Source organism: Martes martes (genome assembly GCF_963455335.1).
Source record: "Martes martes genome assembly, chromosome: 4".
NCBI classification, from domain to species: Eukaryota; Metazoa; Chordata; class Mammalia; order Carnivora; family Mustelidae; genus Martes; species Martes martes.
In genome coordinates, this window is record NC_137891.1 from 100,547,398 (window position 1) to 100,559,643 (window position 12,246).

A 12,246-nucleotide genomic window follows, 5' to 3' on the forward strand; every position below is an offset into this window, starting at 1 on the left:
TCATATGATTTTTATCCTTAATTCTATTAATGTGATACATCACATTTTTTGATTTGTGAATGTTGAACCATCTTTGCATCCCAGGGATAAGTGCCATTTATCATGATCCTTTTAATGTGCCATTGAATTCTATTTGCTAATATTTTGTGGAAGATTTTTGCATTTACATTCATTAGGGCAATTGGTTTGTAGTTTTCTTGTAGTGTCCTTGTCTGACTTTTGTATCAGGGTAATGCTGGTATTATAAAAATGAGTTTGGAAGGGTTCCATTCTCGTCAGTTTTTTAGTAGAGTTTGAGAATGATGGGCATTAATTCTTCTTTAAATTTTGGTAGAATTCATCAGGGATATAATCTGTTCCTGGACATTTCTCATTATTGCTTTCTCATTATTGGTCTGTTCGTTATTGGTCTGTTCAAATTTTCTCTTTCTTCATGATTCAGTCTCAGTATGTTTGTTTTTTTTTAAGATTTTATTTATTATTTATTTGACAAAGATTACAAGTAGGCAGAGAGAGGAAGGGAAGCAGGCTCACTGCTGAGCAGAGAGCCCGATGTGGGGCTCGATCCCAGGACCCTGAGATCATGACCTGAGCTGAAGGCAGAGGCTTTAACCCACTGAGCCATCCAGGCGCCCCTGTCTCAGTATGTTTTATGTGCCTACGAATTTATACATTTCTTCTAGATAATGCAACTTATTGGTGTGTAATTGTTCAGAGTAGTGTCTTAACTATTATCGTTTTGTGGTATCAGTTGTAATGTCTCCTTTTTTGTTTCTGCTTTTATTTGAGTCTTCTCTTTATTTTTAGTTTATCTAGCTAAACATTTGCCGATTTCGTTTATCTTTAAAATAAAACAGCACTTAGTTTTGGTGATCTTTTGTTTTTTTGTTTGTTTGCTTTTGTTTCTGGTCTCTATTTCACTTATTTCTGCTCTGATCTTTATTATTTTCCTTCCTTCTACTACCTTTGGTCTTAGTTTTTCTTTTTCTAGTACCTTAAGGTATTATTATTTTTTATTAGTTTCAGAGGTAGAATTTAATGATTCGTCAGTTGCATATAATACCCAGTACTTATTATATCAAGTGCTGTCCTTAATGCCCATCACCCAATTACCCCATCACCCCACCCATCTCCCCTCCAGTGACCCTCAGTTTGTTTTCTAGAATAAGAGTCTGCCTCCCTCTCTATTTTCATCTTATTTTTCCTTCCCTTCCCCTATGTTCATCTGTTTTATTTCTTAAATTCCACATTTGCATGAAATCATACAGTATTTGTCTTTATTTCACTAACTTATTTCAGTTAGCATAATACTAGTTTCTTAAGGTTTAAATTTAGATTGAGGTTTTTCTTATTTCTTGAGGTAGGCCTGTATCGCTATGAACTTTCTTTAAGAACTTCTTTTGCTGCATGTTGTAAGTTTTGGTATGTTGTGTTTCCATTTCTCTCAAGATATATTTTTTTAATTTCCCTTTTTATTTCCTCTTTGACCTGTTCAGGGGCCTTATTCTCTTCATTATCTCCTTTATTTTTTGTATTTAAGTATCCTGCATTTAAATATAACATTTAACATAATTAAGCCAGTACCATTTTTTAAAAAAATGTAATCCTACTAAAGTCCCCTTTAGCTACCTTATCCTTTTTCTCTCTTCATGGCTACACTTCCTATTCACTTCTCAACTAATTGGCTTTGCTTTCACCACTTTGTAGAAATTATTTTACTAAGCCAGTCTCCCTACTGTTAGTTCAGTGGATATCTTCTAGATCTTACCACTCTCTCTTTTTACATGTTCTATTTAGCTGGCTTCCTTGACACTGCATTCTCCTGGTTTTCTTCCCACCTCTCTGTCATTACTTTTCTGTCTCCCTTGAGAGTCTTCTTTCTCATTCTGTCTCTTATATATTAGTTTTCTTCTATGTTGTATTTTCAACTTTTTTTTTGCCTCTCACTCTGTATATATTTCTTTCCTAGGCAATCCTATTTACTCTTCCACATTGAACTACCAGATTTAGGTTAATTGATTTCCCCAAATCTTATGTCTCTAGAGCACACCTTCCTTCTGCTTGTGGAAGCATTTATTGGATATCAATTGGAACACCTCAAACACATACCACATCGTTTATCCCCTAGATTTTCTTTTACCATTTCAATGAATGGCATCATCATCTTCCTAATTACCCATGTCAGAAATGCCAACATTATTCCAAGGCCTTGAACTTTCCTTTATTCTCCATCCATCCCTATATATAGCCTTAAAGTTTTTTGGTTTTTTGTTTGTTTTAGATTTCTATTTATTTATTTGACAGACAGAGATCACAAGTAGGCAGAGAGAGAGCGAGGAGGAAGCAGGTTCCCTGCTGAACAGAGAGCCCGACGTGGGGCTCAATCCCAGAACCCTGGGATCATGACCTGAGCCGAAGACAGAGGCTTTAACCCACTGAGCCACCCAGGCGCCCCTAGCCTTAAAGTTTTTAAAATACCTAATGTCTTCAAACAAATTATTTTCTTTGCCCAGAGCACTCTGCAAACAAAGAACCATGGAACACTACATCAAAAACTAATGAAGTACTGTATGGCAACTAACAAAACATAATTAAAAAAAAAAAAAAAAGAACGTTCCCTTGGTTAATCCCTACTTCGATAGGGAGTTAGTACACTGTTATGGACAAGAGGGTAACCTTTGAGGTCAGAATACCTGGATTCATATTGCTTTTCTACTTCTAAGTCACTTTATGTGAAAAGTGTTCCCTGACAGTTCCACTCATCTTCCTCCAACAAAAACAAAATAAAATTCTACACTCTATTAAATGTCTCTGTACTATGTTCTTAAAATACTTTTTTTGCTACCCTTGTTATTGTACTTTTTCCTCTGTATTATAATTGCTTGTTTCCTTTCCTATGTTTTGTATTATAGTGTAAACTCCCAGAGGGGAGAAACTTGCTTTCTATGCCATATTATGAATACACAACCCAGCATCTGATGTCTTAATTTATTAATTCAACAAAATTTTTAAAAAGATTTTTATGTATTTATTTGACAAACAGAGACCACAAATAAGCAGAGAGGCGGGGGAGGGGGGGATCAGGCTCCCCATTGAGCAGAGAGCCCAATGCAGGGCTCCATTCCAGGACCCTGAGATCATGACCTGAGCTGAAGGCAGAGGCTTAACCCACTGAGCCACCCAGACACCCCAATTCAACAAATATTTTATCTTCACTGACCAAAGGGCAAGGTTTATAACAGTGCATAAAAAAGACCAGGTTGCTGCTCTTATCAGGCTTATTTTCTAAAGGAGGAAGCAAGCAGCAGATAGAAATAAACTAATAAAGATTTGCTAAGTATTGGAGAAGAATCTATATAGATAGAAATGAACTAATAAAGATTTGCTAAGTATTGGAGAGGAATCTATGGAAAGAGCCAAGGAGAAAGGTCGTTGGTAGAGGGAAAATGAAGGACAAAGTTCTGAGATGGAATGGTACTTGAAAGGGAGGCACTCAATGAATGCATAATTGAAGGTGGGAAAACTAAGACGAGAAGTTACATGTCTGCCGTGATTGACAAGTTATGGAACCTGGATCCCCTGTGTCCAGTATGACACTCTTTTCAGTGAGTCACATTGCCTCAACATTTAGCGGAAATAGATATTTTTAGCAAAAGCAGGTATGATGACTGAAAATAAAGTGAAATGCAAAACTTGTTGGAGTTCAGAGTTTTAAAAAGAAAATTGTCATTTGAGAAAAGAGTCAATGTAAATAATAGAGAAAGAAGTATGAGAGTATAAAATACTACTCTTGAATTCTGACAGGTTAGGTAAGTACCTAGGAGAATTCGAGAGATTTTGAAATAAAGCAGAGAAACTTAATTAAGCATTGTGTGTCAGGCATTGTGGTGTGTGACTAGGACATTATCCCTGCATTGAGTGTTTACATTTTTCATGGAAGAGATTAATCTAAATAGCTTGAGAATTTAAAATTAATGACTCTGATTTAATAGGAATTGATTTTTACAGATTTTAAATCTATATGTGAATGTATTATTAAAAATCATTTGATCTAGTACAAGTGCTGAGAAAAAAAAAATTGTCAGTGTTCATTAATAGGAGGTGAGATATGAAAAAGAACTTTGGGTTTTTGTTCTATGTAAAGAATTATCCTTTTTAAAAAAAGTTATCCTTTTAATTTATCAAGCATGTGTACTTTATTATATAATTCATTTTTACATATTTATCAGATAATTTACATAGGGGAGAGTATATCTATTCCAGATGAATTTACTGAAGAAGAAAAGATTTCTGGAGATTGGTGGAGGCATTTGGTGGCAGGAGGCATAGCTGGCGCTGTTGCGAGGACATGCACGGCACCCTTTGACCACTTGAAGATCATGATGCAGGTAGTTTGCACACTTGACCCCTAAGCGTTAAAGTCACTTGAAAAACCCTTGACAGTTTTCAAAAAGAAATGTTTTGGCACATTTCATACTATTTCTCATTAAAGTTTCACATTTTTCTGAAAATGCCAATTTTCTTATTTTCAATATTAAAAGATTTTTTGATTTTCTTAAAGATGCTTCTGTGCTATTTAAATTATTTTTATTTGAAATAATAATAATAGAACACTCTATTAGAAGTTTTTTCAGAAATATAACTAAAAATATAAAAGAAGTGATAAGACACCATTAGTCTTATTTATTGATAATCTCTAGACTCTGGCACTTACATAATAGCGTGGTTCTATTGCTCTACACAAGTATTAAGCATATTTCTAAGAATTGACAAATAAGTTACTTAGAGTGTATTATTGACTGATACCTCACTAGAGGTCATGTTGTCTAATTATCTTTATTTTACTGAGTAATGGATTGTCAATAGTAGTTTTAATAATGCATGGTTTAATCTGTTAACTTTCATAATTAAAATTTAATATTTGCTGAATATTTTCTTCACAAGGATACAAAAATTAATAATTCACAATCTAGTGAGTTTAAATTTGTAATTAAACTTGCATACTGGGGTGTTTGTCTTTTGTTTTTTTTTTTTGTAACATTGGTGACATTTGGTAATGGATTATTAATAGGTTTTTTGGTTGTTTTCTGATCTTATTTATTTGTTACTTTTAGAAAATCTTACTTTTGACAGACTCGAATGTAGAAGTAGGAGCTCTCAGAGGTGATAGTCTCCATCTCTTGACAATCTGATGTTCTCCTTTGGCTTCCTTCCTTCGCTTGGCTAAAAGTTTAGCATGTTCTATGGACTCTTTATTATTTTTCTTAGTATGCTTTTTCTTCATAGGCATTGTTTGTGTCGCAAGGCATGTGGAGCAATGAGATGCTGAATGCCGGGCACTTGGGTCCTGGGTGTTGCACCCTCTTTGTTAACAGGCTTTCTGACACTGTATTGGTGGGCATCATCTTCTGCAGAGAGATTGAAACGTTTGCAGATTCTGCCAGCTCTTGTGGGCAACAGGTGATGAGGCACAATAGAATCAGCCAAGAAATATCCTTCTGCTTTTTTTACACTTACCAAGTTGTGAGCACTCAGGTCTGCTGCCACAATGCACCCCTGAACAGATTTGGGTTTGCTTTCTCCAGATCTCCTGTATCTATAGCAGGAATGCCCCATACTCAGTGGCAGTGCTCATTTTATGAATAACTTGTATATTGGGTTTTTTGTGTGTGATTAACAGTATAGCATGAGCATGTTTGCATGGTATTTCAAATATTATTCAAATATTTCAAATATTGTGTGTTCTTCAAATACAGGTTTTAATGACTATATTATTTCAAGTGGTTATTAATTTTTTAAATTATTTTTTCCTATTAGACATGTAGGTGGTTTTTAAAACTCTTTTAAAATCACAATTCATAATAGTTCATAATGGTGAACATTATTGTTTATGAGTTTTCATATTTAGGATTATTTATTTAGAAAGACTTCCTAAAAGTTAAGTAATGATAAGAACATTTTTAAGCCTGTGTGTATGTGTGTGTGTGTGCATGTGTGTATACTGTTAAATACTTTTCCAGACTTTTTCTTCCCACAGATAAGAATGCCCATTTCACCTTGCTCTCCTATTATTCTGTTACAGTATAGGCGGGGTGGTATTTTATTAATGTTCTAATTTTCTCTTTCTTAAAAAGAACATATTCTCATTATAAAAATAATACATTAGAAAAATGGGAAGATACAGAAAAGTGGAATGGAAGACAATAAGGTGGCCTGTAATCCTTGTGTATTAGTTCACCAGGGTTGCTGTAACAAAATATCGTAAACTGGTTTATACAACAGAAGTTTATTGCCTCACAGTTTGGAAGTCTAGAAGTCTGAGATCAAGGTGTCTGCACAGTTGGTTCCTTCTGAGGGCCGTGAGGAAAGGATCTGTTCCAGGTCTCTCCTTGGCTTGTAGATGGCTGTCTTTTCTCTGTGTCTCTTCATGCTGTCTTCCCTCCTCACATGTCTCTGCACCCAAATTTCCCCCTTTTTAAGGATATTAATCATATTAGTTTTTAGGGCCCACTTTAAGTCCTTACTCTAACTTTATTATCTCTGTAAACATCCTGTCTTCAAATATGGTCACATTCTGAGGCATTAAGACTTCAACATATAAATTTTGGTGGGGGCACAATTCAACTCCTAACACCTTGATACCCAGAAGTATCTGCTATTGAAAGTTTGATATATTTTCATCCATTCCCTTTTCAGTGTATAGTTAGTGTTCTCTTTAATAATCTTGTAGTATTTTAGCAGCAACAACACGTTTTGTTTATGCAAAAATTCTCTGGTAATTAAATCATTCCTGTTCCCTTGAAGTTGCTCTCTTTGATGTATGAGATTAAGGTATATATTTGGGGACAAGAAAAAATTAATATATCAGTTTTATATGTCTCTAAAGTACAATAAAAATGGTGTTGAAGTTCATAGATTTCTACATTTATGTATTATTATTTTATTAGCAGTAATAACATCAATGCTATATTACCAGCAAAATAAATTTAAAAATAAATTTACTGTACATTTCTAGGTTCATAGTTTAAAGTCCAGGAGAATGAGATTGATTGGTGGGTTTGAACAGATGTTGAAAGAAGGAGGAATTCGTTCTTTTTGGTGGGGAAATGGTGTAAATATTTTTAAAATTATACCTGAGACAGCTCTCAAGATTGGAGCCTATGTACAGGTAAAATGTTATCACCTATGGAATTTTATGATAAAGATCAGATTATATATATATTTTTAAGATTTTATATATAATTTTTAAAAATTTAGACTTTAATGAGAGAGAAAACTGGAATATGCACAGCAATAGATATCACTGTAAGTACAGGCATACCATGAAGATATTGTGGGTTTGGTTCTAGACCAGCGCAATAAAGTGAGTCAAATGAATTTTTAGTTGCCCAGTGCATATAAAAGTTGTGTTTACACTATACTGTAATTTAGTCAGTGTGTGATAGCGTTAGGTCTAAAAAAAACTTTATATACTCTAATTAAAACTGCCTTATTGATGAAAAATGTCAAGCATCATCTGAGCTTTCAGTGAGTTGTAATCTTTTTCCTGGTGGAGAGTCTTGTCTGGATGTTGAGGACTGCTGACTAAGCAGGGTGGCAGTTGCTGAAAGCTGGAGTGGCTGTGGCAATTTCTTGAAATAAGACAGCAGTGAAGTTTGCCTCATTGATTAACTCTTCCTTTCACAAACAATTTATGTGTAGCATGTGATGCTGTTTGCTAGCACTTTACCCACAGTAAAACTTTTTTCAAAATTGGAGTCAGTTCTCTCAAACCCTGCTGCTCCTGTATCAACTAAGTGTTGATACTAAGTCTAAATCCTTCATTGTCATTTCAACAATCTTCACAGCATCTTCACCAGAATTAAATTCCATCTCAAGAAACCACCTTTTTTGCTCATCTATCAGAAGAAGCTCTTTATCCATTGAAGTTTTATTATGAGATTATAGCAATCCAGTCCCATTTTCAGGCTCCACTTCTAATTCTAGTTCTCTTACTATTTCCACGATACCTACAGCAACTGTCTTCACTGAAGTCTGGAACCCCTTCTTCTACACTCCTGTTAATTTTGACCTCTTCCCATGAATCATGAATGTTCTTAATGTCATCTAAAATGGTGAATATTTTCCCAAGTTTTCATTTTACTTTGTGCAGATTCATTAGAGATATCTATGGTAGCAAGAGTTTCATGGCAACGTCCCCTGCTGTAGACCTTAAGAACAGTCATCTTTGGGTCTTTCAACAAGGACTCCTTTCTTCTCTTAGAAACATAATCTGCTAGTAGGTTCTCCAGTCTCATGATAAGCTCCACTGTAATATTTCCACCTTCCTGGGTCTACCTATTCTTTCCTCAACAATCTGCCAAGACTTCAGCATTATCACCTTGCTTACTATCAGCCAGAGCTATGTCTAAGCTTTAAAGAGCAGTTCCAGCACCATATTAGGATAGGTTTCAGGAGTCCTGTGTCATGGGAGAGTGCTCCACATCAATAAAGTCTTCCCTATCCAGCATTATATTCTATCCCTCAGATCCCCACCATTAGTACTCTTGTGACCCACTGTCACACTCCTCCTCTGGTTTCTTCCAGTCCATAATAGCCAAGTCCTTGGGCTATCTGAGAATTAACTCTACATAAACTGTCGGCTAGAAGGCAGTCAGAGGTGGGGGGGTGGGCAGTGGGGCAGATTGTGAGAAGAGCAAACATCCTTTTGATAGGCATCTGCCTCTTTGAGGCCTTTACATGCATGGCCTGGGTACAAAGAGAAGCTGCTCTGCTCTAGCAGTGGGAAGGGGACAACTTTTTGCCAAAATGGAAGGTGCTGGTGAATTTGGGAGCTCACATTTCTTAGGCATATACACTCAAATATTCCCATCCCATGTGTCAGGATCCTACTCCTTCCCAGTGAGGGTCCTCACTTTAGCATAGGAGACTTTTGAGGTTCTATATTGTTTCCTTCATAACTCTGTTACCTTTACATTTATATCCTGGGCCTGATTTTTAGCAGTCTATGAGGATCTCTCAATGCTGCTATGAAGGCCTCACAGTGTTCATAATATACTTAACGGTGAAATTTAGATGACTTAACCTTGACATTGTCTTCCTTCAAAGTTTCTAAGATAGTGAATTAGAATCAGCCAACTCTACCATCTTTATAATTGTCCCCATGCTATTCAAGTATTAGGGCAACTGAATAATATAATGCTTTTCTGTCTACCAGTACTCTATCCCAAGCCACTAGGACTATGAATTTTAGTAATTGTAATGCCACTGCATACCACAGATTATCATCATTCCATTCGCCAACTAAGATCCAATTGTTGTCAAGTGGCTGGTGAGTGATCCAGTTCTAACAACATCAGCAGACCTACTTTGTAGAACCACTTTTCAAAGAACCAGATTTTCATTTTGTTGATTTTCTCTGTTGATTTCCTATTTTCAATTTCATTAATTTCTATTCTAATTCTTTTTATATTTTTTCTTATTATTATTATGGATTTAATTTGCTCTTTTTCTAGTTTTCCGAGGTGGAAAGTGATTACTATTTATAAATATTTCTTTTTTTTTAAATATACATATTCAATGCTATGTATTTCCATCTAAGTACTACTTTCCACTCCTTTGATAAATTGTCTTCATTTTCATGTAGTTCAAAATATTTTTAAACTTTTCTTGAGATTTCTTCTTTGACCTGTGTGTTATTTAGAAGTGTGTTTTTAAATCTCCACATATTTTTGGTATTTTTAAAAGATTATCTTTCTTTTACTGATTTCTAATTTTATTCCACTGTGGTCTCAGAGCAGCCATTGTATGCTTTCCATTCTTTTAAATTTGTTAAGGTGTGTGTTATGGCCCAGAATGTTGTCTTTCTTGGTGAATGTTCCATGTGAGCTTGAGAAAAATGTGTACTCTGCTACTGTTGAATGAAATAGTCTATGGACTCAGTTATATACCGTCGATTGGTGGTGGTGTCGAGTGCAGCTATGTCATTACTGATTTTTTTTTTTTCTGGATCTGTCCATTTCTAATAGAGGTTGCTGAAATCTCCAGCTATGATAGTGGATTCACCTATTTCTTAAAAAAAATTTTTTTTTATTTATTTGAGAGAGAGAGTGAAAGAGAGAAAGCACAAATGGGGTAAGGGTCAGAGGGAGAAGTAGACTCCCTGCTGAGCAGGGAGCCCAGTTGCAGCTCTTGATCCTGGGATTCCTGGTTCATGACCTGAGCCGAAGGCGGACACTTAACTGACTGAGTCACCCAGGTGCCCCTGGATTCATCTATGTCTCTTTGTACTTCTATCAGTTTTGACCTCATGTAGTTTGATGGTCTGTTGCAAGGAACATATATGCTAAAGATTATTATATCTCCTTAAATAATTAACCCCCTTATCAGTATGTAATGCCTTTTTTAGCCTAGCTAACTTTCCTTGGTTTAAAGTCTGCTCTGTCTAAAATTAATATAGCTACTCATACTTTCTTTTGATTGAGGTCAACATGGTATATTTTTCCCTATTCATTTACATTTAACCTATATGTGTCTTAATCTCTAAAGTGGATTTCTTATAAATAACATATAAGTTGGGTATTGTTTTTTGAGCCACTCTGACAATCTCTGACTGTTAATTGGTACATGGGACCACTTTTGAAGTGATACCAATTATTTTAGTTTGGATTCCCCCCCCAAAAAAAGTCTGGGTACAGCTAGCTTATTTGTGAAGAAGCAGGAATGAGGAAGCAGGGACAGTGAGACATGCAAGGAAGAAAAGCCAATACCAGGGTACGTAAGTGAGGTTTCAGTTATATGCAGTAGGGGTTTGATTCTTTTTTTTTTTTTTTTTAAAGATTTTATTTATTTATTTGACAGACAGAGATCACAAGTAGGCAGAGAGGCAGGCAGAGAGAGAGGAGAAAGCAGGCTCTCCACGGAGCAGAGAGCCCGATGCGGGGCTCGATCCCAGGACCCTGGGATCATGACCTGAGCCGAAGGCAGAGGCTTTAACCCACTGAGCCACCCAGGCGCCCCTAGGGGTTTGATTCTTTAAGGAACTTCTAGGACGTGTACAGAATTATTCTCAGAATTATCTATCTGCAAGAAGAGAGCTGGGCTATTTATCTGACAGTTTCTGTCCCATATTATATGAAGATTGCTCTTAGGAGTTTAACTTCCCCAGACTTCTGGGCTGGACAGGCTCCCACAGTTTCAGAGAAGGCTCTGAGTCAGAAAAGCAGAGAGATGGGAGGATTTTTCTTTTGATGGGTTTCTGTCAGTGAAGTGAGTCTGTGAGTCTGCACAGAACTGTCCAGATTTGATGTGGGGCTCTGGAAGGGTCTGCCATGGCTAGCGAAAGCCTACTTAGGTTTGGGGCCTGAGAGTTGCTTTGGAGATCAATGGAACATAGGGTTTTATCGGCTTTGCTTATGGGTTTTCTAGCATACCATTCTTTCAAAAACTTTTGTTTGTTTCCAGTCAATATCACGTGGAGTAGCCGTATCTAAAAAATCTCTTCTCTGATGTTTTATTTTCCAGTTTCTATGCTGAGTCATTCCTCCTCTCTCTCATTTTTATAGCGGGCTACATTGGTGTCAACTAAAACAATAGGCTGAAATTGGATGACAACACCTGACTTTGTCAGCTGGGCGAGCTCTTTGGGACATCTAATTTCCTTCTGTTGGGGTACAGAGCAGGTGGCTTTTCCTACTTGGAAGCCCATCATTCCTGACTACTGAGCCAGGCTAAGAAAACTTCCTTAGCAGAGCTCCATTTCCTTCCATTTCTGCTTGGAAATTGGCTTTGGAGAAGGCCCTATGGCTGAAAAGCAGAGAGATGCATTAGGTCATGTGTTAATAGACCTCGCTAAAAGCAGCGAGGAGTGGGTAACACTGACCAACATTCTGAGGTTTTACAGTCAGTTTTCCTAGCACTTCAGGCTCAAAAAGCACACAGTCTACCTTCCATATTATCACAGCAGGCAGTTTTATCAAGCATTTCCACAAAGCATTAGAAAGATCATCATCTTCTCAGACTGCAATATCTGTGTCCTAACAATAAAGCCAGTGTCACATATTTTAGGTTTTGGTTAATGGCAGTACCCTATATCTAGTAACAAATTCCTGTTCTTGTTTGGGTTCATCCTAAGCTGTTAAAACAAACAGATTCCAAAGTACAGTAGCTTAAATGAGATAGAGGTCAGCGGTCTAGAGTTAGTGGTACAGCTCTGCCATCTTCAATGTATGGCTTCCGAGGTTGTTT

At 36.3% G+C, this 12,246-nt stretch overlaps 1 protein-coding gene across 1 annotated transcript in view; it reads left to right on the top strand.

The window, feature by feature from the left end:
- The window catches only part of LOC308341657 (mitochondrial adenyl nucleotide antiporter SLC25A24-like), a gene marked incomplete at both ends in the record, with an annotated part of 52,512 nt that overhangs the window by 37,383 nt on the left and 2,883 nt on the right, over positions 1 to 12,246 (top strand). Inside the window, 2 exon segments of the mRNA XM_080801677.1 lie at positions 4,230 to 4,388; positions 7,016 to 7,168. Coding sequence (XP_080657803.1) covers positions 4,230 to 4,388; positions 7,016 to 7,168 — 312 coding nt within the window.